The 22,217-nt window shown below is 41.5% G+C and overlaps 1 protein-coding gene across 3 annotated transcripts; it reads right to left on the bottom strand.

The window, feature by feature from the left end:
* Positions 1 to 4,803: 4,803 nt before the first annotated feature.
* ASB15 (ankyrin repeat and SOCS box containing 15) lies at positions 4,804 to 21,783 on the bottom strand. Of its 3 annotated transcripts, none has more exons than XM_079994237.1 (10): positions 21,435 to 21,783; positions 17,742 to 17,885; positions 17,130 to 17,182; positions 16,372 to 16,503; positions 14,682 to 14,840; positions 13,655 to 13,900; positions 10,289 to 10,460; positions 9,037 to 9,607; positions 7,183 to 7,336; positions 4,804 to 5,407 (listed from the first exon to the last, which is right to left on the bottom strand). In XM_079994237.1, the coding sequence occupies exons 2-10, from the start codon at positions 17,861 to 17,863 to the stop codon at positions 5,235 to 5,237; spliced, it is 1,782 nt and encodes a 593-aa protein (XP_079850363.1). In that variant the 5' UTR covers positions 17,864 to 17,885; positions 21,435 to 21,783; the 3' UTR covers positions 4,804 to 5,234. The 3 variants fall into 3 exon arrangements, with proteins under 3 accessions (XP_079850363.1, XP_079850362.1, XP_079850364.1); XM_079994236.1 differs by having other exon boundaries at positions 21,304 to 21,444; XM_079994238.1 differs by lacking the exon at positions 7,183 to 7,336 and having other exon boundaries at positions 5,244 to 5,407; positions 21,304 to 21,444.
* Between the last annotated feature and the right edge of the window lie 434 nt (positions 21,784 to 22,217).

The following is a 22,217-nucleotide window of genomic DNA, read 5'->3' as shown; positions in this document are numbered from 1 at the left end:
TTCTTTAATGGGGGGGGAGGCTGAAAAGGGTGAGAGAGGTCGAGACTTTCAGACATCTAAGCGTGGCTGACGGACAGACAGATGAGACCATTTGAAAACTGGGCATACTGTATTGTCCTTGAGAACGATGAGTCATCCCCTACATTTAACAGTGGTATCAGTGCAGCAACGCCAGGCAAAACATATTGCTGAAGGCATGTGAAGGAATAATTTTTCAGCTGAGTGTTTTTGCCAAATGGCCCTGTTGTTCAGGTTATCTGCCCTGATGGTATTGTAAACATGAAGTCAAGGTGGAAATCGTGTTCTTTTTCATTCTATCAGGGAGTGATAGAGCAAGGCAGAAACTGTTTGACAGTGGAACAATCTCCCTCAATAGGTTGTGGGTTCTCCTTCCTTGGAGGTTTTTAAGGCAGAGATTGGATGGCCATCTGTCATGGATGCTATAGTTGAGATTCCTGCATTGGGGGGGGGGGGGGGGTTGGCCTAGATGACCCTCCCAACTCTACAATTCTGTGATTCTACAGTAAGACATGAGCGAAATATTTCCCGTGCAGACTTGGCCTCTTCAAAGTGTCTAGCACTGGATGCAAAGTTCAAGCTAGGGCAAGCCCACCATTTGACATGATCTAACTCAAGCACAAGATGACAAAACACCATGACAGGGCAGCAAATTGGTTTATTCAATGTTATGTATACAGTGGAAACCTTGAGTTAAGAACTTAATTCATTCTGGAGGTCCGTTCTTAACCTGAAACTTCTTAACCTGAGGTGCCACTTTAGCTAATGGGGCCTCCCGCTGCCGCCGCACGATTTCTGTTCTCATCCTGAAGCAAAGTTCTTAACCCAAGGTACTATTTCTGGGTTAGCAGAGTCTGTAACCTGAAGTGTCTGTAACCCGAGGTACCACTGTATTTTCATGTACAGTGGTACCTTGGTACTCGAATGGCTTGGCTCCTGAACAAATCAGCTCCTGAATGCCGCAAACCCGGAAGTTAGTGTTCCGGGATTGCGAACGTTTTTCAGAAGCCGAACATGTGACGCAATTGGAAGCCGCACCTTGGTTTTTTGAACAGTTTTGGGAGTCAAACGGACTCTCAGAGCAGATTAAGTTGAGAACCAAGGTACCACTGTATATATTTACCCTTGCAGAAGAGGGTCACAATTTGGATTTTCTGCCTCGGGTATCAAAATGCCTTAATCAAACACTCTCACTATATTGTCTTTCTCCCTAAACTCAGTTCGCTTTGCTCACTCACTTTCTATAAGGCCTCTACATGTTGTTTTCAAATCATTGCCCTCCTTTATTTTTTGTTCCTTTCAACTTATCTTGGATTGCATAAAATCCAACGTTTTGAAAAAAACAATAGCAATTATCTCTACAGCTGTAGGTCACCTTAAAATACACTTTACTGTATTTTTTTTTTTTTTGTTTAAAGGTGTGGCTTTGTTGAGTGCAGTGATATTTTATGCCAGTGAACCTATCTTTAACAGCATAACTTTATTACTGTTTTTTTGGCCAGGCACTATTTTGTCACCATGCTTAATTTTTAATCCACCTTGTAAAGGTATAGGGACCCCTGACCATTAGGTCCAGTTGCGGACGACTCTGGGGTTGCGGCACTCATCTCGCTTTACTGGCCAAGGGAGCTGGCGTACAGTCATGTGGCCAGCATGACTAAGCCACTTCTGGCAAACCAGAGCAGTGCATGGAAACGCCGTTTACCTTCCTGCCGGAGCAGAACCTATTTATCTACTTGCACTGGCGTGCTTTCAAACTGCTAGGTTGGCAGGAGCAGGGACTGAGCAACAGGAGCTCACCCCGTTGCGGGAATTCAAACCGCCGATCTTCTGATTAGCAAGTCCTAGGCTCTGTGGTTTAACCCACAGCACCACCCTCAATCCACCTTGTAATTAGAACAAATTAAAATGTTAATTTTTAAAAGACAGTATTTAAATAGGCACACAATATGAAAACTTTATGCAAAGAAGTGTATAGTACTATCTGCAGATTGATTTAACATTTTTAAACTATTGCCTTTCTGGCCACTGAGATTTTATCCATTTATTTTTGCCCTAGAACACTTTCTGATATTTTACATGGTTTTACATATAATGCTCTAAAATGGACATAATGGGAGTAATCTATTAAAGCAGAGATGGGTCTTATGTTGTTGAATTCCCATACCCATCAGCCCCAACTACCGTGGCCAATGGACCGCAGTGATGGGGGCAGGAGCCCAACAATATCTGATAGGCTACATCCTCCATCTCTGTATCATGACTCTGTTACTGTGAAATCACAATTCATTTTAAAGGCTCTTGCCTGATAATGCACAGCAGAAGAAACCTAGTGGGTGGTACCCTGTATTACTGCTGAATACTTCTGCGTGCTACCAAAATTCCCACCCTAAGAACATGCTAGGGTGTTATTTAAAGAAGAAATACCCAAATAATTCTCACTTGACTTGAATGTGTATTGTTCACATTCACACAGCCCCCTCCTACTGACCTATTTTCCTGGCAAACACTAATTACTCGTTTCTGTAATGTAACTTTTGGGTGTGGAAGTAGGATGCTATAATTATATAACAATTCATGCCAAGGCATTTAGTGGTGCAATCTTTTGCTCACAACCCCAGAAACACAGTTGTGCACTAAGAGAGGCTGATTCTGAGAGTCTGTGGGGACTCCCTTCCTTTGCAGTTTTGGCAACTGAAGGAGATGGCCAAAAGCAGCATGGCATATCCTTTGTTAGAAAGGAGGTTTTGCATAAAGTAAAAACAATCAGACCTTTCAAGTGTCCCTATAAAGCGAGGTGAGCGCCGCAACCCCAGTGTCGGTCACGACTGGACCTAATGGTCAGGGGTCTCTTTACCTTTACCTTATTTTCCAAGGACAGTCCCAGATTTACAGAAGATGCACTGGTTTCTGATTTGATCCTGGAATATCCCTGATTTCCTTAAGGGTAAAGGTACCCCTGACCGTTAGGTCCAGTCGCGGATGACTCTGGGGTTGCGGCGCTCATCTCGCTTTACTGGCCAAGGGAGCCGGCGTTTGTCCACAGACAGCTTCCGGGTCATGTGACCAGCATGACTAAGCCGCTTCTGGCGAACCAGAGCAGTGCACGGAAATGCCGTTTACCTTCCCACCAGAGCGGTGCCTATTTATTTACTTGCACTTTGACGTGCTTTCGAACTGCTAGGTTGGCAGGAGCAGGGACTGAACAACGGGAGCTCACCCCATCACGGGGATTCGACCTGCCGACCTTCTGATCAGCAAGACCTAGGTTCTGTGGTTTAGACCACAGCGCCACCCACCCCTGTTTTCCTGAGGACATCCTTATTTTCATTGGAGAAATGTTGGGAGGGTATGGAGTTATGCGACACCCTGAGCCAAGGATATAAGTAACCATACAACCTTTAGAAAACATCTGAAGGCAGCCCTGTATAACTTTATTATGTTTTTATGTATGTTGAAAGCTGCCCAGAGTGGCTGGGACAATCTAGTCAGATGTACAGTGCAGAAATAATAAAATTATTATTATTATTATTATTATTATTATTATTATTATTATTTGAATAGGATGTCCCTATTTTCATTGGAGAAATGTTGGAGGGTATGCTTTCACTTATTCCAGCCAGGGAACTATGTGGTATTGTGTGCCTGTCCTTCATCTCTTCTAACTTCTCGTTTGACACTCTCAGTTTCCCTTAAGTTTACCCCCACCCCGCAACACACAAATAATTCAGTGTTTGCCTCCAACAACCTTGGGGCCTAGTACTTTGGTCTTGTACCATAGCCATACCGTGTCTCTCTTCCTCAAAAATAGGCACAGGTCAGCAAGAGATTATGGCCACATGCCTCATAGGCGTATCATTCAGCTAGGTTGCTACTGGCGCTGTCAACAGGGATAATTTAAGCACATACAAATTGGAGGGGACTAAAATAAAACACATCAGGCATGCTTTGTATGCCGCAACACGGATACTCCAGATATATCCAACATCTAGATTGAAATGGGCTGCTTTATTAATTCCCAGTTGTTGGTTTTTGTACCAGGGCCAGTTCTGTCAATTTTTATGGGGTGATCAGCTTTTGTATTACTGTATTTTTTGCTCTATAAGACTCACTTTTTCCCTCCAAAAAAGTAAGGGGAAATGTGTGTGCGTCTTATAGAGTGATTGCAGGCTGTGCAGCTATCCCAGAAGCCAGAACAGCAAGAGGGGTTGCTGCTTTCGCTGCGCAGCGATGCCTCTTGCTGTTCTGGCTTCTGGGATTCAGAATATTAGACTAGGTGTGTCTTGTGGTCTGGTGCGTCTTATAGAGCGAAAAATACGGTATATGGAGAACTTGCTGTTTTTCTTGCATCTTATCCTGCATTTTGTATACCCTTTTTTCTTATAAGCTGCCTTGGATCTTTTTTGATAAAGGACTCAAATGACATTTAACAGCAAATTATTTGCATCTCGCCCGTCAATAGCGAATCATTGTGCATTCACATAAAAATAGTGAACTGTTATTAGTCAAATAGCTTGATCACTATTTAGTTTTCTACATTAAATGCCGTGTTGCTCCCTTTTTCCTTTGGATGCTGTAATTGCCTTGTTTAAGAACTGAACATTTAGGTCCAAAGGGATTCCACGTGAAGATAATAAGAAGGGAGACTTCCAGTATCCTGCTAGACCCAAGAATAATGGGTACAGATCATGCCTGAATGTTGGTGTTTTCTTTTGTGTTTTATTTCTGGTTTGGGTACCAAGTGTTAGATGTATTAATGCTTAGAGCTGGAGTGGAGTCCGAAAATCAGGTTCAATTTTTATTTTTATTTTTAAAAAAGGAAATAAAATATAACTGCATTGTAGGATGGATACGTGAAAATATACAGAATTTAATTGCAATATGTATTGAGAGAGGCAGTTATTTGTAACACAGGAAGAGCACAAATTTATATGGCTTCGTGGGGGAGGGGGAGGGAAGGAATGTTGGTGCCAAGCAATCACAAGTGAAACTAAGTTTGTGGAGTTTGTGCAAGAGTTCACACAGTGCTATAAGGGATTAACACGTGACAGCAGCTCTCATGTTTTTGAAGAACGTATCTGAATTTAGTTTCACTTGCCTCACACAACATGCAAGAAAGCTTCTGGATCCAAAGCCACAGTTCACCGTTCTGGCATCCTTATGGTTACTCCAAATTTAACTTCCAAGTAAATGTGTTAATGTCTGGATTCTGCAAATCACGGCAAATGTAGGTCCCTCCCATAAAGATCATACTCTTTGTAGAGGATATAGGCTTTAAGAACTGGCGGAACGGGAAGCCTGTTCATGGACCGCGGCTTCTGTTTCCCCTCCAATCCCATACATTTACGTATTTTCAGGCGGCACAAATGCTTTAGCGGGCGAGGATTCTCTGGAAGATGGAAATGAAACAAAAGAGGGAAATGCAATGGAAAATATGTCCCATTAACTTAGTGACTATCTAAGAGGCATGGGGAGGGTGATCAGTTCACACTACAAACAACTAGCATAACACATAGCAAATACGATGCCAGCACAACCTAAAAAATACGTCTATTTAACAATATGTTCAGTATGTTTTTCCTTTAAAGGTCCGTATAGTTAAAGCCATGGTTTTCCCAGTAGTGATGTATGGAAGTGAGAGCTGGACCATAAAGAAGGCTGATCGCCGAAGAATTGATGCTTTTGAATTATGGTGGTGGAGGAGACTCTTGAGAGACCCATGGACTGCAAGAAGATCAAACCTATCCATTCTGAAGGAAATCAGCCCTGAGTGCTCACTGGAAGGACAGATCCTGAAGCTGAGGCTCCAATACTTTGGCCACCTCATGAGAAGAGAAGACTCCCTGGAAAAGACCCTGATGTTGGGAAAGATTGAGGGCACAAGGAAAAGGGGACGACAGAGGACGAGATGGTTGGACAGTGTTCTCGAAGCTACGAACATGAGTTTGACCAAACTGCGGGAGGCAGTGAAAGACAGGAGTGCCTGGCATACTCTGGTCCATGGGGTCACGAAGAGTCGGACACGACTAAACGACAACAACAACATGTTTTTCCTCTGCCCTCCCTGTCCCTTTCCCCTTGCGTGTTGTTTTTCTTTAAGATGATGAGCAATGCAGGCAGGGACTGTCTTGTTTTAACTGATTGTAATGTAAGCCACTGTGGGAGCCCTTTTTTGGCTGAGGAGTGGGGTGCAAATTCTCTAAATAAATAAAATTAATAAATACTGCTGTTTTGTCACTAATACCCATTTCTTAGAATACATTATGTGCTGCTGTGACATAATGGCTTAGGGCATATGGCTTAGCGACTCTGTTTAATACCTTACCCATTCATGCATGATACTGTAAAAACTCATGATTATGCAGGTCAGGTGAAGCATAGAGCCGGAAAGGGGGGTTTGTCACCTAGTTCAACCCTCTGCAATGCAGGTATATATCAACACGCAGTCTCCCATCCGATCTGAAACCATTCCGGACCCTGCTTAGCTTTGCAGACATGCCAGCAGCTTTATCGCTGCACCACTAGGAAGAAAGCAAGCTTTTCTCGCTGCTCACTGCCTTTACCAATAGAGTTTCTAAAGGGCCATATTCAAATTAAACCACATTCACATATGGATTACCACTAGTGCACTGGGATTCCCACCCCACTCATCCCCCTCGTGCGCCCTGTCCCAAATCTGCTCAAGGTTTTAGGGAAGTTGCAGGTGGAGATCATTCTGTTGTGGAAGGAGAAACCCCTGCACTGATGGAATGCGTACCTTAGCACTATGCTGAATGCAACCCATAATATTTCTTTTCTTTTCCACATCAGGGGTTACAAAGCAAGCTCTCTCCCTTGCTACATCCACTCTGACAATCCCACACATCACAAGACTCATCCCTTCATCTGGGTTCTTATCTTTTTTTGCTGGGCACAGTATTACTAGACTTCCCTCCGCTATTCTCCTGATTCTTAACACATTTATATGGAAGTAAATCCTCTTTATTCTAAGTAAAAATGCTTAAAATCAGGGGATATACAATCCCTCGGAAATAAATGGGGCTATTGACAGAACATATTCAAGTGCCCGAGATGCACACTTTTGGATCTACGAAAAATGTGGTCCAGCTATTATTTACAGAATTCAACAACATGCATATTTCCAAGCCAGGACTGCACATTTACCTAATATCTGCTGGATATCTGCCCATTCTTTCTGGGTCTCCAGGACAAACTTAAGTTTTGTGCAAAGGGGAACATAATCCATGTAATCTATCAAAATACGAACGATGGGTCCTACTAAATGTTTCATCCAAGGAACGGTGATAAAGTCACAGAACTGAAACGAAATATATCCAGTGTTATTTTTTAAATCTCCCAAGGTATATGTCCTTGCAATAAAACTGTGCAGAATTCACAAATATATCATGATAAAATACAATGCAATAATCCAAGAACTACGGCACTTTGCTTTAAGAGACTGAAGAGAATTCTAGATTCAGGTAGGTAGCCGTGTTGGTCAGAAGCAATCAAAATAAATAGATAGATAGATAGATAGATAGATAGATAAATTATCCAGTAGCACCTTAGATGCCAACTAAGTTTGTTCTGGGTATGAGCTTCTGTGTGTACGCACACTTCTTCAGATACACAGAGAATTCTTAAAAGATAAAAATGCCATCTTTAACTTCTACTATTCTGCGTGTCTTTGAGAGATATTGGGATGCTACATTCTGAAATGAAAACAGACACATTATTTGACATCTGTTTGTGTTTGCCCTGTGAGCAACCCAATCCACAAAGCTGTTAAACTAGTATTGCCTTGCATACTGATTAACAAGATTAATAAGATTTTCTTTAGCTGCACAGCACTGTTGTAGTAATGTTGATTTCTTATGACAAGAAAAGATGGCAGAGGTAAACAGATCTTTCACTTGTTCATATATCTTTCCCTTAATCTAGGAACTAATATAAGGTCAGCCAAACATAGACTTCTTTGCACCTAGCACCCAAGAGGCAACTAGGATACCAAGTACTGAAACGACCAGTGGTCTCTTCTGGCTTCCACTGGTACCACCTTAATATTATTTTTCATTTGAGCTATTTTGTGTCTGGGATAGCTTTGTTGCCCACATAGCATTGCACATAATATTGGTGATGTTCCAGCAAAAGTTCTTCCTAGCCCCATGCGCCATTTGAATGTATATCATTTGTTCATGGAGTATTCCTTTTACCAATGGGTGATAAGATCAGGTTCCTATGAAGTCAGTGGCACTAAATCAGCTGGCTTGGATTTACGTACTCTGGCCTAAGTGATTTTAGAAAGCTAGACCAATGGGCCAGTGTTATGTATGCATCCCTAAGCATCCTTATCAGCTGAGGAAAGAACACAAAACACGTGCCAACATTTTCTTCTTACAATAGCCCTCAGCTAGCAGCTTCAGCCTCACTCTATACTTGGACTTTGTTATCATGGCTAAAAATAGAGGAAGGGGTGATTGTTCATAAAAATCTATCCCCTTTGCTCCATTTTCCATTGGAAGCAGGCACTCTAGTAATAGTGAAATGCTTACAATCTTAACTATAACAGAAGCCAATATAAAACCCTAGATTTAAAATGTTAATTAAGAGTAAGGTAAAGGTAAAGGGACCCCTGACCATTAGGGCCAGTCGTGACTGACTCTGGGGTTGCAGCGCTCATCTCGCTTTAATGGCCGAGGGAGCCGGCATACAGCTTCCGGGTCATGTGGCCAGCATGACTTGAGCCGCTTCTGGTGACCCAGAGCAGCGCACGGAAATGCCATTTACCTTCCTGCTGGAGTGGTACCTATTTATCTACTTGCACTTTGACGTGCTTTCAAACTGCTAGGTTGGCAGGAGCAAGGACCGAGCAACGGGAGCTCACCCCGTCGCGGGGATTTGAACCGCCGACCTTCTGATCGGCAAGTCCTAGGCTCTGTGGTTACCCCACAGCGCCACCCGTGTCCCTTCAATTAAGAGTAGTACAGAGCAGAATGGAAAATCCTGGAAGGTGCTTACTGGATTATCTTTAATGACACAAGATGTCCATCCTGGTAACACCTCTTCCTCCGGAGTTGACCATATGAAAGAATTTCCAAAGATGTCCCCATGCATGCAGTCAAAACACAGATCCACAAGGTATCCATGATTCAGCAGCAGCCTTAGCATTACTTCATCATTCAAGGCGTACTGAATAGCGCTGGGGAAATGGGTGTCATTCACAAGGTTAAAGTAGCAGTTGACATTTGCTCCGTAAGAAAGAAGCAGCCTGACGATTTCATGGTTGCCAGCTCTCACGGCCACGAGGAGGCAGTTGAGAGGGTCTTTATTTGGGTCTGCGCCAGCTTGCAGTAATACTTCGGTGGACAGAATGTCGTTGTTGGAAACGGCAAAGTAAAGCGCCGTTTTCCTTTCGTCGTCGTAACTTTTAGAAATGTGCTCTGCCAGGGTGGCGTTGACATCAAAACCATTTTCAAGGAGGAGTTCCAGACACTGTGGATTTTGGCCATCTGCCGCCGAGTGCATGGGACTCTGCCCGCTTTTCCGGATTGCAGTTTGGGATGTCACAGGAATTAGGAATTTCAGGGCCCTAAGGGCAGAAAATGAATTTAACGGGGAATCTGAAAAACACAACAGGCTGCCACACTTTTTCTGCCATCAGAAAAGCAACTCTTGTTTCAGTGCTGGAACGAGGTGTTGTGTACACTATTATTTTGCTACTTTTCCAGTTGTGGGCTTTATAATATGTTCTGATAAGTAAAGTCCGCTATCTGTGTTAAAGGTATAATTATACATACAGCTTAACACTTGATTCTTTAGGAGAGGACCTGTAGCTCACTGAGGTCGTAAAGTTCAGTTCTACTTGAAAAGGTCTCAAGGTGCATTTCCAGGAGCAGGGACCAAACAACGGGAGCGCACCCCGTTGCGGGGATTCGAACTGCTGACCTTCTGACCAGCAAGTCCTAGGCTATGTGGTTTAACCCACAGCGCCACCCACGTCCCTCTACGTAGAATAGTTTTCTTAGAATAGAAGCCCCCTGTTCACTGGGGCTTATTTCCCAGGTAAATGTGCATAGGGATGCAGCCGCAGACTTTAAGCTCATTTGGGCAGGACCCTGGCACCTTATATTATATTGCTATGGTGTCACATACATTGGTAGTGGCACATACGTACCGAAGTACTGTACAACTAAAATCCAAAACAAAAACATTTCTATTCTTTTTGACACAAATATATGTGAGCCAGGAGAGCGAAAGGAAGAATACTCACAAATAATGCCCCTCGTACGCTGCTCTGTGTATAGGGAGCTGCCCTGCCTTATTAGGCAAATTACCGTCTCCCCCATATTCCAACAGCAAAGTTATGCAGTCTGGATTGCCACCTCCAGCTGCTTCAAACAATATCGATGAGCCATCATCAGCTGTAGCATAAACATCGCCACCTAGCGGAGGAAGACAAACCAACCATTTAATTCAAAACAATACGTATTAAGTAAATACTTGCATTAAAAAGGGCAGCAATTTCTTCTCCTGTTTATTATTTTCTGAATTCCAAAACGGCCTCAGAGTAGAACAGAACATTTGAAGAGCTTAAAGAGATATATTTTTCTTTAAGTGACAATCACTTGCGTTTTAAGGGTGAGCACATATTTTTTTTTGCAGGATTTGACCACCACTTCTATGCTGACCCATACACCTCAGAGACTGATTTATTTGCAATTGTTATCGGTATACTTGGAATGGAATGACCACAACTCTTCCAATTTTATATAAGCTAAAAACTTAAATGCCTCTGTGGTGTGCCAGGGAGATAAAAATATTGTTGTAATTCTCTGTTGCAGGCACAAAAATCAACCATAAACAAAAATAAACGTTCGTTATCAAGGTGCTCTGTGATAGAATTGTCACATCAAACTTGGCAATTGCTCATTTGTGTCTTCTAGTTTCCTATTTCACTACATGTGTCTAGATGATTTACAATTACAGCAATTATTAGGACTGAAATTGAATTTAAACTCAACAACAGTGGGAATCAAAAAGGAAAACATGCAAGCCAGCCCAGGTTAAAACCAGACAGTTGCAAAAAGAATAGTATGTCATATTTAATCAAGGGAGAAACTGTCATGCTACTAGGTTTTAGAGAATAGGAAATGGTTCATCAACGATGTTTGGGTTATTTCATTTTGGCCTAAGATCTGCATTAAATTTACATTTTTAAATTGCATTTTTATTTACATACCACCTTTCCTACAGAGAGTTCATAGTGGCATGCAAGGTTCTCACCCTCCCCATATTATCCTTACAACAATGTTGAGAAGGGAGTAAGCTGAGACAGTCATATGGTCAAGGTCACCCAGTGAGCTTCAGGGCTCTGAGAAGATTTGAATCCTAGTCTCCCAGGTCCTAGTCCATCATTCTAACCACTACAGCATACTGGTTCATGACAGGCATGATGAGCTTTTTATAGGCTTGGGGGTTGGCGGGACCAGTCCTAAAACTTTACCAGAAGCAAAGTAATCAGCTTTAATTTGAGGTGTACTTTAGGGGCTGAGCTAAAGGTCGAGAGCAGAGGAAGACGATATATATTTTATATCTTGCTTGCTTTTAAAATACCCCAAGGAGTCTTTTCAGATGAGAAAGGCTACAAATCGAAATTAATTGAGGAACAGTTGGTTGGGGACAGTGCTTCAATACAAAATACTTGAAAGAGTCCACTGCTCCTGCGTATAATGAGGATTCGGGTATAGAGAGCAAAACCATAGAAATGAGGTTTTGTGCCTATGTGACCTTGTACTTCCTTATACAGCACAATATTTAAACACCTGTGCAATGCCACATCTTAATCTCAGTGTCGCAAATTGTCAAAGCACTATTACTTTTCTCTCTCCTCGACATTTTATGAACAGTTGTTGTTGTTGTTGTTGTTGTTTAGTCGTTTAGTCATGTCCGACTCTTCGTGACCCCATGGACCAGAGAACGCCAGGCACTCCTGTCCTCCACTGCCCCCCGCAGCTTGGTCAGACTCATGCTGGTAACCTTGAAAATACTATCCAACCATCTCGTCCTCTGTCGTCCCCTTCTCCTTGTGCCCTCCATCTTTCCCAACATCAGGGTCTTTTCCAGGGAGTCTTCTCTTCTCATGAGGTGGCCAAAGTACTGGAGCCTCAGCTTCATGATCTGTCCTTCCAGTGAGCACTCAGGGCTGATTTCCTTCAGAATGGAGAGGTTTGATCTTCTTGCAGTCCATGGGACTCTCAAGAGTCTCCTCCAGCACCATAATTCAAAAGCATCAATTCTTCGGCGATCAGCCTTCTTTATGGTCCAGCTCTCACTTCCATACAAGAGGAGATTTCTACAGTTGGGTTTTTCCAATTCTTTTTGTATACTGCTCTTACTTGAAGAAAGCCAATGCATTATAGATAGATTATACCATTATAAACTCAGACACAACCCTGTGAGGGAAATTCAGTGACATGCCCAACAACAAAGATGTTCAAGGCTGAGCCAATAACTGAACCCATGTCTTCCCAGTCTGTCCAACACTCTATATCATGACACCAAACTACTTTTTTTTTCCTGGCTAAATAGAATGACAGTTTGACTCATCTAAGGCAGCTACCTATGTTCCTAAATGGAGTTTAGGCTGGGTAAGCACAGAAGTGGACTTGAATAGATTTGGGCTATGCCCTCAGAGATCCTGGCTAGGTTCTGCTTGTGGACTTCCCATGGGCATCTGGTTGGCCACTGTGCGAACAAGATGCTGAACTAGAAGGACTGCTGGCCCGATACAGCAGGAATCTTCTTCTATTAGGGTTCATTTGAGGTATAGTGATACTAGGGGCAGCCCAAGCCAGACCCATTGAAATGAACGAATGCAAGTTAATCATGACATAGATACCACCCTAGGTTTATGTTTCCTGGACAGATGTGGCCTGAAAGGAGCCCCTAAAGGCCTTGAAGGAGATGATGATAATGATGACATTAGGAAGAACTTCCTGACAGTAAGAGCTGTTCGACAGTGGAATTTGCTGCCAAAGAGTGTGGCGGAGTCTCCTTCTTTGGAGGTCTTTAAGCAGAGGCTTGACAACCATATGCCAGGAGTGCTCTAATGGTGTTTCCTGCTTGGCAGGGGGTTGGACTCGATGGCCCTTGTGGTCTCTTCCAACTCTATGATTCTATGATTCTATGATGATAACAATAGTACCCCACCTATCTGACTCCGTTGCCCCAGCCATTCTCGGTAGCTTCCAACATATATAAACATAATATATAAACATAATAAAAACATAATAAAACATTACATCCCTATAAAGGGCTGCCTTCACATGTCTTCTAAAGGTTATAAAGTTACTAATCACCTTGACATCTGATGGGAGGGCATTCCACAGGGCAGGCGCCACTGCTGAGAAGGCCCTCTGCCTGGTTCCCCGTAGCTTCAATTCTCACAGTGAGGGAACCGCCAGAAGGCCCTCGGAGCTGGATCTCAGTGAACAATGGGCGTGGAGGCACTCCTTCAGGTATACAGGGTCAAGGCCATTTAGGCTTTTAAAGGTCAGCACCTACACTTTGAGTTGCGCTCGGAAACACGAGGGCCTTGCTGCAGCATAAACTGCTACCTGTTGAAGTACAAACCCACCTTTATGAATGAGATGCTCCAGCACATCACAGTGGCCATATTCAGCAGCTACACCTAAAGGAGTTACTCCAAATCCATCTCTTAGGTGCACGTTGCCACCGTTCTTCAGCAGCAGAGCAATGATGTCATTGCGAGCCTGTTTCGCTGCTTCGTGCATTGCCGACCAACGTTTTACACATGGCTGATTGACGGTACAATTGAATTCAATCAGAATGGAAGCCATTTCATATGAGCCCTGTTTTGTTGCTTACAAATTGAAACAGACAGAAATAAGAGATGAAACAATTTAGATATTGTCCTTATTCTGCACTCCTCGCAACCCTACTAAGTTCAATGAGACTTGTTCTAACGTAGGTGAGTATAGCAGAGGCAGGAAATCACTTTTGGTCAGAGGGCAAAATCTGATCCCAACCAACCTCTTGGGAGCAGTATTCCAATGATGGCTGCAGCAGAGCAACAAAAAAAAACAAAACAAAAACTTTATGGCCAACGATACATATGCACATGCAACAGTTCCAAAAAGCATGCACACCATTCATCCATATTTGCAAAAGTTCCCTCATGATCCTCTAACCCTTCCCCCAATCCCTTCATAAAATATATTCAAAATTTATATTGGCAGAGTAGGGCTTCCTCTTTCTTTCTGTACCACTTCTGAGACAGGATATGGGATACGGGGCAGGAATGTACATCCTTAGAAACAGCAGCTTTCTGCTGCTTCTTACCTGGGCTTTTTGATGTTAATTTGAAGGGTTTAAAGTACTTGTGGCCTCTTCCAGAGGGGCAAGACCTGTCTTTTTTTTCTCTATAGATGGTTTGTTTGTTTTTTAGGTTTTTATCGGTAGTGTTTATTGTAATTGGTTTTAGTGTTCATAGTGTTCACTGTGGCATAAAATGTGTTCAAGCAGCTGGGGGGGGGGGGAGGGCATTCTCCAGCTGCATGTCCAGTTTCCAGGGTGACCAGCCTTTGATTCTACATGAACTAGCAGCAAGCCCAAACACTGCAAGCCATTAATGAAGCAATTACCAATCAGAAGAGGAGTCTCTCCTTTCCGGTTAGTGGTACTGGGCCAGACCCCCTTTTCCAACAGTGTCCTGACATTTCCTACATGGCGAGATTTGGCTGCCAACGTCAACGGTGTCTCTCCATCGCATGTTTTATATTCCCACATTGCTTTATAAGACGCTAGATTTAATTTTTTTAAAAAACAAGCAAACACCTGTATCAATGCCACATTTGTAAAAATGCACATATATTTTTAAAATTAAACAATACAGTGGTACCTCAGGTTAAGTACCGGTACTTAATTCGTTCTGGAGGTCCGTTCTTAACCTGAAACTGTTCTTAACCTGAAGCACCACTTTAGCTAATGGGGCTAACCGCCACGCGATTTCTGTTCTCATCCTGAGGTAAAGTTCTTAACATGAGGTACTATTTCTGGGTTAGTGGAGTCTGTAACCTGAAGCGTCTGTAACCTGAAGCGTATGTAACCCGAGGTACCACTGTAGCTTGCTTATTAATTTGTGTCTTATGAGAACATGTATGTATTTGATTCATGCTTTCATCTTAACCCAAGCAGGCTCCTCTGTACAACTTCTGGATGAGATCTTGCCTGAGTAGCAGAATGCTGCATGAAGTGAAGGGCGCTAGAGAGTATAAATCCAGAACTGAGAATAAATACTCATTGGCTATCAATGGCTGCTAATCATGATGACTATATATGCTGACTCTAGAATTAAAGGCCACATTCTTCCAAATGCCAGTTGCTGGGGAAAAACATGGGGAGACAGCTTTTGCTCTCACATCCTGCTTGTGAGCATCCCATAGGCAACTTTGCGAAATAGAGTAATAGGAAATTTGATTTGACTTATTTCTTTGCCACTTTTCATTCAAATGAATCCCAAAGTGGCTTACAAGCAAGAACAACATGATAGAACATAATAGAACATCATAAATACAGCATCTACCTGTGTTCTCCCTGATGCTTCATGGAATAATGCATGAACCAGACCTTTGAATTTAGTAAGGAAAGCACCTTAAACTTATTTAAAAGTGTGTGGTCTGTTCATTGCTAGAGGCATAAAAAGAGGAGGCAAACAGCTTAAGGCAGACGAAATGGGATAACCAAAAGGGTTTAACAACTTATATTCCACACTATGCTGCTGGTTAACTCTCGGAGTGTTTTATTTTATTTTTTGTATATAATTTTTATTAGTTTTTTAACATATCATTTTCAACAGTAATTAAACATACTTTTACATCTTATTCAATTTTTTTGACTTCCATCAATCCTGCCTGAAAATTTTCCAATCTAATCTCTTTGTATGTATTTCTTATCTTCCCTATTACATTTCAAACTCATAACCAATATCTCCATCTTTTTCTACTTTGTAACACTTCATATATATCTCCTTACAAAACTTATTATAATCCTACTAGCGTAATTTGTTGATTATAGTTGCTCTTCAAGTAATCCATATACTTCTTCCAATCTTCTGTAAATCTCTGGTCCCGCAGGTTTTGAATCCTTCCTGTCATTTTGTCCAATTCTGCATAGTCCATTTAAACCCTGCTGGGAGTTCTGTCCCGCTGGAGAGTGTGCAAAACTCCATGTTTTGAATCTAGGCACACAGTCAATTCTTTTGGTTAATTACACACACACCTATTTCACCTCCACAACAATATTTTCCATCTCTGCTAACCTGTGCCAACTTACCATCCAAGATTACTTCAAGTATCTGCTGAATTGGCTGAGCAGCAGCTTCATGTAACGGAAACCAACCTCTCTCATCAGCCTCATCCAAAGCATATTTGTATTTCACATAGTCTTGAAGCTCAGATACTCGACCTCAAAAGAAAAATAATAATCCAGTGTGAAATAAACCCAAAGGCTAACTCCATGAAGAGCAACGGTCATCTTTCAAAACTAGAACATCTTTAAGCTAAATAATTTGGTCAGGGTTAATTGGCAAAAAATACAGTGATGCTGTTTTGGGGTAGAAGTCTACAGCCCCACTCAGTAGAGTAGGAGGGTGTCTGTTAAGTTGTGGGTGAACACATCAGATGACACAGCAATTCTTCAAACAGCTCTTGTTTATTCACAGGCCAGAACAGAACTGAACTGAAGGGTTCAGCCAGCCTGCTTATATAGAGCTCCACTACAATGCAACTGTAACCACTTTCTGTAACTATCCAATCACTGAACGTCACTTTCAATCCCTTATTTGCAAATGTGGACCTGAACTATCTACAGTATCCCCCGGCTGGCCCAGGGTGAGAACTTCAGTACATAACAGTGCCCAGATGCAGCATAGCTTTACCACAGTTTGAAGTAATACATATAACCATTGAAGGAGTTCCCTCCCATTAGACTATTAAGTTCTGAGTTTACAATTACCCAACTGCACCACCATTCACAACAATAACTGATGGTAATACAACCATCTTAACAGTGATGTTGTTTAGTACTTGTACCTTCTCTTATAGCAGCTACAAGCTTTCTGTTTTGATCACTGACTGGTAGAAACCTAGTGGAAAAAATGATAGGAGAGACAAGGTATAAATAATATCTCAAGCTTTGGGAGTGTTTGCTGCTATCTCATTACATATATCTGCTACTTCCGCAGCCTAAATCATTGTACCAGTGGTTCTGGTTAGAGGTACATCTATGCTGAGCAACACAAAAGGACAGAAGCATGCAAAGGAGTTGCTAATTTCTCAGCTCTTGGGCTCAGCATGTTTCCTAGTCCTCCCATATTTCAAAAGTGTTGTAAGACCTGCCAGATGCAGTTGGTTTTGGTTGGGCCAAATAAGGATTGCCTTTGTAAGAACTGACTGAATGCTATCACTCTTCAATAGACTGCATATTCTTTTAGGTTTATTAGTATCCATGTCAAACCATTGAAAACAGGCCATAAATTTAAATTATAAACAACTCCATAGGATCCTACAGCTTACTCTTCCAGAATAACTAGAGATTGTAACCCAACGGTCAGAGGTTCAAACCAATTAGGAGAGATATGGGGGTGAAATATTGACATTCAGGCGCCAGACATTCAGACCTGGGCTGAAAGATTGCTGACATACCTTGCTTCATGATCAGGGGAAGAAGTTTGATGGCTCCTTGCACTTTCAAGGGACTCCTGGATGCTAAACTGAACAGCATAGCCAGTGAGATGATCTTCATCAGTGCCCTCATTTCCTTCCATCTTCTTGGCATGGGTTTATGAGCTGTTCTCAAGCCACAAAATAAACGAGAGGTCATATCTCGCATGACTTATGCTGAAAAACACTCTAATTGTTTAAGTACAGTGGGGTTAATGGTTAAGCAGAGGTATATAAGAAAATATAGTGTCATAACTCTACACAGTAGTAGGGGAAAAACAAAGTTAAAGAATGACTAGCTCCTATGCCAAAGTGCTCTTAGGCTTCACTTTCTAGTCATCACTAGAATGTACCTCCAAATTTAACTAACACTCATATGGCCACCCAAATGAATGATTTTATGCAACCAAACTGATCAGCTGCGGCTCTCTAGCAAGACACAAAGCTTCCCTGTTCAGCATTCATGTTCAAGATTTGAACAAAATATGAATTGATAATTTTCTCGGTTCTTTATTCTAAGGTGAGAATCCCATGGACTGCAAGAAGATCAAACCTATCCATTCTTAAGGAAATCAGCCCTGAGTGCTCACTGGAAGGACAGATCCTGAAGCTGAGGCTCCAATACTTTGGCCACCTCATGAGAAGAGAAGACTCCCTGGAAAAGACCCTGATGTTGGGAAAGATGGAGGGCACAAGGAGAAGGGGATGACAGAGGACGAGAGTGTTGGACAGTGTTCTCGAAGGTACCAGCATGAGTTTGACCAAACTGCGGGAGGCAGTGGAAGACAGGAGTGCCTGGCGTGCTCTGGTCCATGGGGTCACGAAGAGTCGGACACGACTAAACGACTAAACAACAACAAAGATTACATATGTGAGATTCTAACCTAGCTCTTCTAACTCCATATGTGGAAAAACATCACAATTTATTGTAAAAGGACTTGATGGCTTTCTTATTGGTGGCTGTTTGCTAGGTGGTGGCCCCAAACTGAAAAACTGCTAATAACTTGACACCACACTTTTGGCTACAAAAGGCTAGCAAGACAGATGCAAGCATAGAATAGACACACAGACTAATGATTTTGCTGAAATCTGGTATTGCTTTATTCCATATGTAAGAGAGACAGAAAACAATTGAGATATCCTCCCTTCACACACAGGCAATTGTAGAATGACCTGTTAAGATGAGCAATGAGAAAAGAGTTTGAGGCATCTAATCATAAGCCTGCATTTTTATCAAAGCTTATATTTTTTGATCAGGGCCTGTATCTTAAAATGAGCTTAAAGATTTTCAAATGTTTTATGCCAGGCAGAAGACCAGCTGCCTAAGAACCTTGGCAAAATGTTTTTACTCCTAGACAAGGGGGCCCCCTGATTTATAGCAGAAAACAATTCTCAAAGTCGTAAAAAGGGAATTACAGGCTGAGAGCCAAGGTTACACTGACCCTACAAATTAAGGGTGGATAAATAGTAAAATGAGCCATATCTTCTTCCTAAGGTTAAAAAGGTCAAGAGCAGTGAAAAAGCATCTAGCTGGCAGAAAGGGAGCATTTTTGGGAAGTCTTTTCTAAAGCTGTTTCTTTCTTAAACTAAGATCCTTTTAAGATTTCTTTTCCTTTTAAAAGGTTATTTATGTATTAAATATATTAGCTTAAATATAATTATGCAAAGGATTTAAGAAATGCTAGATTCTTATTTCATATAGTTGGAAGAGATCACAGGGGCCATCAGCCACCAGCCTCCTGTCAGACAGGAGACGCCATCGAGCACTCCTGATATATGGTTGTCAGGCCTTTTGTTTAGAAACCTTCAAATGAAGGAGATCTCTCAATGTTGATGTGAACTCAAAATCCTTGACATATGTTTAAGATAAAAATTCAAGATTAACCATCTGTTTTGGAAGGCAATAGGGCAAGGAGGGCAAGAGGTGAGCTGGTAATTAAGATTCCTTGTTGAGACACATGTAAGATATATTACTACTTATTTGTCATTTATAGATAGAAGAATATATAGCTTTTTGATTCCCATAAAAGGGCAAAAGGAAATGGGTGTATCTTTTGTGATTGGTTCTAGCAAATAGCCAATAGGAATTTTAACCAGGCTGATTGGACAGAGGCAGCCACAGGAGGAGCAAGGGGGCTGGATTAAGGAAATATAAGTGCTGGCCAGAATGGCAGGAGGCCAGGCCAGAGCTTGGTAACCATATACCACTGTGCCTCATATTTATTTGTCTGACAAATAAATTATTATTTTAATTTCTCTATTGCTGCGTTGAATATTTCATTCCAGCTAAGCGTTAACCACAAGCAGGGTGCTACAAGTTCACATTCAAAAATCCCATGAATTAGACACATTAGGTTAAGCTCACCTGCGACAAAGTGCTAGACATTCAAGGAAACACAGCAGGGTGGAAGACGGTGTTATGTTAATGCTATATTAAATTTTATCTTTTTGGTGATATACTGGTAAAATGATGTGAATTGGTATCATAATGGATTGTGTTAACAGTTCATAAATTAAAGCATATTTTTAAAGTTCTGCCTTCTAAGAAATTAATAAAGTTCCAGTGGCATAGCACTGGCAGTTTCCTTTGGAAGGAAGTCAATGGAAGCTTATTGGTGCTTTGTAACATTTGCATTTATTTACAAATATACAGGTTGAAAGCACAGCTGAAACATTCCAACAGACAGACAAAGCTCGCTGATTACACACCAGATCTTCAGGGAGACAGCCAGCACCCTAAGATGCTTGCAGAGCCCAGACTCTGCCTTGTGTCTCCTTCCCTGTCACACTCAAACTGTGTATTTTTCCATACACAGATATGAATTTTCATACAGAGAATGGGGGAAGGAGAATATTCAGATGAATCATCTCTTCTGACCATCCCCTAGCTTCTTTGGCTCCCACTGAATCACGTCACCAGAATATAATTGGCTATCAACACTATGTCATGTCCATATTTTTATTTATTTATTTGAAGTATTTATATATTGCTTTCCATCAGAAAGTTTGCAAAGCAGTATACAAAGTGGTACAAAGTGCCTTAGGGAAACCCACACCGATAGCCCTACTCACAGAAAACTGATAGAAAACCTGCTGTTTTGTTTCAAGCTTTTTAAATAAAGAAATAAGCAGCATAATTCCCTTGTGCATTCTCAAGTTATGATTCAGCTAAAAGCTAAGCACTTCAAAGTCAGTAGTTTTTAAGATATTTAAATATTTTTGTTCTCCAAGAGTAGTATTTTTCCATAATGATTTTTGATGCTCACAAACATCCCTAGCAACCATAGTTTTATTAATATTAAGCACACTGGACAGGTGTTTAATATTATGTGGATAAAAACTGTAAATTGGAGTTGATTAACACATAAACAATCTAAGTGCCATTAGCTTTCTTCCCAAAAACTGAAGAAAAGAACAATAAGCATGCAGGCTCGGATTATTCAAAGCAAGATAATTAATCGCAATCTATATTTGGATTTATTCCTAGTTTTAAGATACCACTATAAGGTTAATTGACAATCTATAGACAAAGGGAGCTTCTCACCTTTTCAAAATCTTGCCATTGTTTCATTGGGCCCTGAATTTCAAACATGCAAGTATAGGCCTTGCAAATGGCTAGGTCATGTGGCGTTTCTAAAATTAAGTACACAGTTGGTAGTTAAATTAAGATCTGACCTTATCCAGCTGAAACACAAGCGGTCTCCAGCCTGCAGGAAAGTATGACACATGATAGCTCCAAAAGCTCATCAAAAGTAATCCGAGGGCTGACTGGTATAATAAGATTATCTGCAACCTGATTGGCTCAGCCAGACCACTTTAAGAAAACAAATGAGCTGTCACCTTACATTAGCATTGTAATCCCAATGAAACTGATCATTAACATTCCCATTAAGTGTAGTCAAGGATCGCACCTAGATAGCAGATTCTAAAAGCACTGCTATGGACAGGGGTCCAGTGAATTTGAGAGAACTGAACTATGATAGCCTCAACCATGAGCTGGTATACTTTTGATCTGAAAGCATCTTAACATATGCCTATGAGGCATACAGAAAATGCATCAATTCTATTGGCAGCACTGCTTGGCAAGATGCCCAAACGAAGCTCACCAGTTCATAATGGTGACAGCTACTGTTATCTGTTTATTCATTTCCTCTCTCAGCATCTGTTTGTTACTAGAAGTACTGCTTCCATTCTGAACAGGAAGGCAGTTTCTAAGCTATCTTGACTTTCTGCCAAAAACATGGGTCAAGGTGATGTTGATTCTGGTAAGTTAGGGAGTGACATTTAATAGAACGTGATGCATCATGCTTCAAAATTAAAGGCCAATGAAGTTTAAAAGATAGCTCAGTGCTTCTTTACAGTCGTTGACATATCTTTTCTGTGCACCTGAATCTAAATTTCCTTTGGCCTCTATGTCTGTTTTTCCTGTGATATTATAGCTATTCATATTGCTACCTC

This window comes from Podarcis cretensis (genome assembly GCF_951804945.1).
Source record: "Podarcis cretensis genome assembly, chromosome: 10".
NCBI lineage: Eukaryota > Metazoa > Chordata > Lepidosauria > Squamata > Lacertidae > Podarcis > Podarcis cretensis.
This window is presented reverse-complemented; position numbering and strand designations above follow the sequence as displayed.